Source organism: Athene cunicularia (assembly GCF_003259725.1).
Source record: "Athene cunicularia isolate RWA chromosome 18 unlocalized genomic scaffold, athCun1 chr18_part1, whole genome shotgun sequence".
NCBI lineage: Eukaryota > Metazoa > Chordata > Aves > Strigiformes > Strigidae > Athene > Athene cunicularia.
This window is the reverse complement of record NW_020799123.1, coordinates 596807-603467: the sequence shown is the minus strand read 5'-3', so window position 1 is coordinate 603467 and position 6661 is coordinate 596807. Positions and strand designations below refer to the sequence as shown.

At 50.9% G+C, this 6661-nt stretch overlaps 1 protein-coding gene across 1 annotated transcript in view; it reads left to right on the top strand.

The window, feature by feature from the left end:
- LOC113486756 (myosin heavy chain, skeletal muscle, adult-like) overlaps nt 1-4544 on the top strand; it is a 26215-nt gene extending 21671 nt beyond the window's left edge. Inside the window, exons 33-39 of the mRNA XM_026860979.1 lie at nt 1429-1737; nt 1843-2046; nt 2323-2448; nt 2543-2713; nt 2800-2904; nt 3040-3135; nt 4260-4544. Coding sequence (XP_026716780.1) covers nt 1429-1737; nt 1843-2046; nt 2323-2448; nt 2543-2713; nt 2800-2904; nt 3040-3135; nt 4260-4412 — 1164 coding nt within the window. The 3' untranslated portion in view covers nt 4413-4544. The remainder of the gene's footprint in view (nt 1-1428; nt 1738-1842; nt 2047-2322; nt 2449-2542; nt 2714-2799; nt 2905-3039; nt 3136-4259) is intronic.
- The last annotated feature ends 2117 nt before the right edge of the window (nt 4545-6661 follow it).

Here is a 6661-nt window from a genome sequence, read left to right as displayed (position 1 = left end):
GCTCGCCACGACTGTGACTTGCTGCGGGAACAATACGAGGAGGAGCAGGAAGCCAAGGGGGAGCTGCAGCGTGCCCTGTCCAAGGCCAACAGCGAGGTGGCCCAGTGGAGAACCAAATACGAGACGGATGCTATCCAGCGCACGGAGGAGCTGGAGGAGGCCAAGTACGTGGCACATGGGATGTGGAATGGCTGGAGAAGGCTGAGCCTGTCAGGGAAACTGGAGCCTCCTCGAGTGCATTAGGACAGGGGTGGGATGAAGGCAGGGATATAGTGTCCTTGTGGTAGAGGAGAGAGGGGAAGAGTTTGCTGTGGAAAAAGTGTGGATTAGAAGGACAAATGTAGCCTTTATGGCTAGAAATGCTGAGACATGACAAATAATCAGTAAGTGCTAGGAAAAGTCTTGGTAGATGCTTTAGGCGTCATGTAATCTTGGAACACTGTGAAAAGCACTAGTCTCGAAGCCCCCAAGGTGGCCAACTGCCCTCTTGTGAAAATTGTCTCTGCTCTACGTTCTAACCGGGAGCTCTGCTTATCTCCTGCCAGGAAGAAGCTGGCACAGCGCCTGCAGGATGCAGAGGAACACGTTGAGGCTGTGAATGCCAAATGTGCCTCCCTGGAAAAGACCAAGCAGAGGCTGCAGAATGAAGTGGAGGACCTGATGATCGACGTGGAGAGATCTAATGCTGCCTGCGCAGCTCTGGATAAGAAGCAGAAGAACTTTGACAAGGTCTTTGGGCTCCAGCCCCGGGGCTCCTGGGCAGAGCATGTCCTCCTGACTGCCACCTGCATACTGACGCCCCGTTTCTCCTCAGATCCTGGCAGAATGGAAGCAGAAGTATGAGGAAACGCAGGCTGAGCTGGAAGCCTCCCAGAAGGAGTCTCGCTCTCTCAGCACGGAGCTCTTTAAGATGAAGAATGCCTATGAGGAGTCCTTGGACCACCTGGAAACGCTGAAGCGGGAGAACAAGAACTTGCAGCGTAAGTGCCTGGCCCTCTGCTCCTGGCAGGGCTTTCTCCTGTCCACCACTACCGCCTGCAGCTCTGCAAAGATACTTGTCACCTTGGTGTGGCTGGGCCCTTCCGCTTCAGCTCTGAGCCTGACCGTGCCACTTTTCACCCTTCCTTGCAGAGGAGATTTCCGACCTCACGGAGCAGATTGCAGAGGGAGGAAAGGCGATTCATGAGCTGGAGAAAATCAAGAAGCAGATTGAGCAGGAGAAATCTGAAATCCAGGCTGCTCTAGAGGAAGCTGAGGTACACACCCACAGTCACTGGTGTCTGCCCCAAAAATGAGCGATGAGGAAATATGGCTGAAAAATCCTTGGTTCTGCTCTGTTCTGGCAGTATTTCCCGAAATATTATGTGATCACCTAGGAAGCAGCAGTATCTTTATCGATGTTACAAATGTTTGTGTCCATTTGTCCAGGCCTCCCTAGAGCATGAAGAGGGCAAGATCCTGCGCCTCCAGCTTGAGCTCAACCAGGTGAAATCTGAGATTGACAGGAAGATCGCAGAGAAAGATGAGGAGATTGACCAGATGAAGAGAAACCACCTCCGAATCGTGGAGTCCTTGCAGAGCAGCCTGGATGCCGAGATCAGGAGCAGGAACGAAGCCCTGCGGCTGAAGAAGAAGATGGAGGGAGACCTGAATGAAATGGAGATCCAGCTGAGCCATGCCAACCGCGTGGCTGCAGAGGCACAGAAGAACCTGAGAAACACGCAGGCAGTGCTCAAGGTCCGTTCAGCAAAGCTAGAGAAAGAGAAGTGACATCACTAATGTTTTTGGCACCCAAGCGCACGCTGTCGTAGCATCTTGCAATATCTCTTGCCTCTTTTACAGGATACCCAGATACACTTGGACGATGCTCTCAGGACACAGGAGGACCTGAAGGAGCAGGTGGCCATGGTGGAGCGCAGGGCAAACCTGCTGCAGGCTGAAATTGAGGAGCTACGGGCAGCCCTGGAGCAGACGGAGCGCTCGAGGAAAGTGGCTGAGCAGGAGCTCCTGGATGCCACTGAACGTGTTCAGCTCCTCCATACCCAGGTCAGGGCGTTGTGTTGACACTTGGCAGCCATAGAGGGCTGCTATATACCGGAGGATAGGGCAGGACAGTGGGCTAGAAAGGACTCTCTGCTGCTGCCCACAAGGGAAGGGACGCTTCAGAGCCCATGACCTGAGCCCGCCACTGATTTTGGAAACAACCATTTTAAAATAATCCCAGATTTTGAATTGCAAGTTGGAGAGTAAAGCCTTAGCTCAGGCGTTAGGTTTGGTTTTGCAGGCCTCAGAATACAAGTCTTGCTATCTCTCTTCACACAGAACACCAGTTTGATCAACACCAAGAAGAAGCTGGAAACAGACATCGCCCAAATTCAGGGTGAAATGGAGGATACGATCCAGGAAGCCCGCAATGCTGAAGAGAAGGCCAAGAAGGCCATCACAGATGTGAGCTGGGGGCTCCTTTCACTGCTAATGGTGGACGTGTTCTCCCCAAAATGTCTCCAACCCCAAAATGGCTTTCACCCTTTGCTCCCTTCAGGCAGCCATGATGGCCGAAGAGCTGAAGAAGGAGCAGGACACCAGTGCCCACCTGGAGAGGATGAAGAAGAACCTGGACCAGACGGTGAAGGACCTGCAGCACCGTCTGGATGAGGCCGAGCAGTTGGCACTGAAGGGAGGCAAGAAGCAAATCCAGAAGCTGGAGGCCAGAGTGCGTAGGGCTTTGAGTTGTGCGTGAGAGAACGTGTCATGCAAATAAGCAGCACGGAAGCTCCAAAGCCAGGCTTCTCATTGCAGGTGAGGGAGCTGGAAGCGGAGGTTGACGCTGAGCAGAAGCGCAGCGCTGAAGCTGTGAAGGGCATGCGCAAGTACGAGAGGAGGGTGAAGGAGCTGACCTACCAGGTAAGGCAGGAGGCCTCCTTGGGCTGACATGCCCTCTCGCAAGAAGTAAACATTTTTGCACTTGAATGGCAAGGAGAATTTCTAATTCGCATGGTGGGGAAACCAACTAATTCTCCTGTTTGTCAACTGATCTAGTCTGAGGAAGACCGGAAGAATATTCTCAGGCTGCAGGATCTGGTGGACAAGCTGCAGATGAAGGTGAAATCCTACAAGAGACAATCTGAAGAGGCTGTAAGTATCACTCCGAGTGCTAGGAAAGAAATGCTTTCCAAGTGGGTAGCATGGTCATTGAGGAGATCCCTACAGGCAACTTGGAAAGTGTCAGTGGACAATAATGGAGGGCTTCAAGTTCTTTGAAATGCTTATGAATTAGCCTAGCCTTTGAGTATGGTGTCCGTGAGGGGATAAGAAGGCGAATGAGGAGGGCAAGTGCACCTAACATTTTCTTTACATTAGGACAACAAAGTAGTCTCGAAGAAGGAGTTCTTATTAACAATACCGATAGTACAATATATTAAGAAGTTCTGAAAAGAACGCATTTTCAGAATTGTGAAATTCATATAAGTATTGTTATGAAAGATGCCTGTGCCCCCTGCAATCCAGAGAAGCTTGGTAGTTAAGTGGAAGCAAGTGGCCTGCCAGATCTCCAGATTTCTGTGCCTAGGAACACGGGAAATGTTGCATAAGAAATCCTTCTGATTGAGCATATGCTCATCTGCTGAATGGAACTCCACTTTTTGTCTACGGGCAGGGAAATTTCCATGAAGGGAGAAGGTGTTGGAGGTACCCTGTCGAGCAATGCACATTGTGCAATGCATTTAGAATTGTGCAAGGAGCCTTTGCCTTTTTCTGGGCATGCAGCAATGAGGGATGAAGCGAGGGAAGTCCTGCAGCCCCTGAATTTACAAATGTCTGTGCATACCTTCTCTGCTCCTGCAGACAGTCCAGTAGAGACAAGGGCTTTTGGACTCAGGTGAGGAGATTTGTGAGAGGGACATGGAGGAGGTCTCATGGACTCCTGTACACATTCCTAACCCCTTCTCAGGATCTGCAGATGCAGTTGAACATTTAATTCCAGAGCTAACAAAATCTGATTTCCAGCTGCTCAGTTTGTTTCCTTCCCCAATTCCAGAGCACATTTATGTTCAAATCTTGTTGTGCTCTGTCTACAATGAATCTTCTAAAAGGGAGAGGATGAGGAGGTCTGTGTGAGGCTTCCGTGTAAGCGGTGATGGGTGGGGGATGGAGGTTTGTGCCTTCCCTCAGGGAAGAGCCGCAGCCCCGAAGGCCGAGGCACAGGAGGAGTGAACCCCCTGCCCTGGGCTCCTCACCACCGACTCCCTCTCCCCGCACAGGAGGAGCTGTCCAATGTCAACCTCTCCAAATTCCGCAAGATCCAGCACGAGCTGGAGGAAGCTGAGGAGCGGGCTGACATTGCAGAGTCCCAGGTCAACAAGCTCCGAGCAAAGAGCCGGGAGTTTCATAGGAAGATAGAAGAGGAGGAGTGAGGATGTCATAATGCAACAAAGTGACCTGAGGGATGCACAAAATGTGAACCTGTCAGTCACTTTCTTCTGTAATGAGTCTTTGTACCCACCTCAATGTCTAGAGAATAAAGACTGTAGATTCCTCTGCATACACACTATGAGCAGTGCCTTCTTTTTTTTTTTTTTTTCTGAACAAGCTTGGGATAATTTGCTGCAAAACAAGTTTCCTTACTTTTCCTAGCTGGGAGAAGGGAGAAGCTTATGTGAACCCTGGATTGAAGACCCACAAGCTTAGAAGCTGGCCATTCCTGTGGAGGCTACTGGTAGTCCAGCCAGTGCTCGCTTCCACCTGCAGGAGCTCCTTGTCCTGCTCCTGCCCTCACATTCTTTTAATGCTTCTCTCGTTGTCCTTTCAGCACAGCTAACTTCCCATGTGAGAAGCAAGAGAGGGTGACTGCTTGCCTTTTTTTGTTTCCTTGCTTTTGTCTGTGATCTTGGCAGTCACAAACCCTAAACAATAGTCTCTGAGTAAGTTGCCAGAAGTCACAGTTACAATGCACCATGAAGGACCAGCAGTTCCTTGGCAGAGATGATTTTTGGCACACAGAGTGCTGTTATGACACATTGATAGTGCCCTTAAGTGGTGCCATCTTTCTTCCCCTGGATTCCCTCAGCTGCTGCCACCACCTGCTCCTAGTCCCTCTGCAGCGGACAAAACACGGAGCCCTGTCTGGAGCCCCTCAGGGCCCATTTCTCACACACTGCATGGCACCAACACCCCTCCTCAGCACATCACCTCAAAGGGCAGCCTTGTCACCTCTCACACAACAGGTTCCACGTGGCGTTGCCCCAGGCAAGAGGAAAGAAGAAAACTGATGGATGTACCCCTCCATTCCTTCCTCACACAGCTGTACTTTGCTTTTGGCCTACCTACAGGCTAAATAGACCATATATTTTTGGAGAGAAGGGAAGGGGATGAGGGAAGAAGGGAAGAGGGAAATTGCCAAAGATTTTTTCCTTCATTCAGACCCTGATCTGAACAGCAGAGGCACAGTGGTCACGTACACCCGTGAAGTCTCATGTGCTCTATCAGCCGTCTCATCTGGATTATTCTGACGCATTACTCTTTGCCTCTAGTTTGGGTGAAAGACAGACGGACAGTGTCAAGGTATGTTAAAGACAAGCCCACAGATGTCTGCCTAAGCTGATGTTCTTACAGGACCGACAGCTTCTGGCTTCTAAGTAACTTCTGTCCCTTATTTTCAGGGAGACCACACAGCCTTAGAGGATTTTCTCAGAAGCCTCAAGGACTGCAGGGCTGTGTACACCATGAATCAAAAACAGGTTAGTGGTAACCAAGGGCTAATAAATTAATCTGGAAATACTTCCATCAACAACAACTTACACAGTTGCACCCACTGTTGCAGCTCTGCTCCTGTCTGCAGTGTTCACCGACAGTCACCCCAGCTAACTCCAGGCTGCAGGAGCCCTTGATGCAGACCAAAGTGGAGGGAATGAGAATCACATCAGCAGCAACTGAGGAGTGAAGTGCAGCTGGCACTAAAAAGAAACAAGAAGCAGACTCAGGAGCAGAGGCCAAGGCACGTTTTGATGTTAAAAGGTTGTGACAGTCCACAGCTGCTTCCAGCTCTGTCTACTGTACAAGCGCCAGTACTCAAAAGCAGAGGTGGGTCCTCCATGGGGCACTGAGCCTATCAGGGCCACAAGGATGGGACTGGGGCTGGTGTTGCACAACTTTTCCCCATGCTTGCCTAGCAGACTGCCAACCTTGTTCATCCAGCCTCATCCCCTGCAGTCATTCTCCTTGCCTGACAGCGTGCATTGGTCTGCCACCACAGCCAGGGTCTCTTGTGGTGAGCCTTGCTGCCCAAAGCCACCTATGAGCTGACTGCTCCTCTTGGGTGGCTTGAGAGTCTCAGGACACACCTGCAGGCATCCCCAAGGCTTCAGGTGAGTCTGGGTGGAGTCTAGGTAACACACAACATCCATGAGTATGCCTGTTAGCTCTAATGGCCTGTACAGCACCAACTCCTGACAATCCCTGATATCCTACTTTACAGACCCTGCACCATCCTTTGCCTCATATTGCCTCCACTGTGGAAGCTTGAGGATGTGTCATCAGAATGAAGGAATGCGGCCAGCAAAGCCAGGCATAGGGAAGAGAGAGAAGAAGGCAGGCGTGAAGAGGAGCGAGCAGGCTGATGGCTCTGGCCACACTGGTAAGTGTGACACCTGGAGATAGTTTCTTC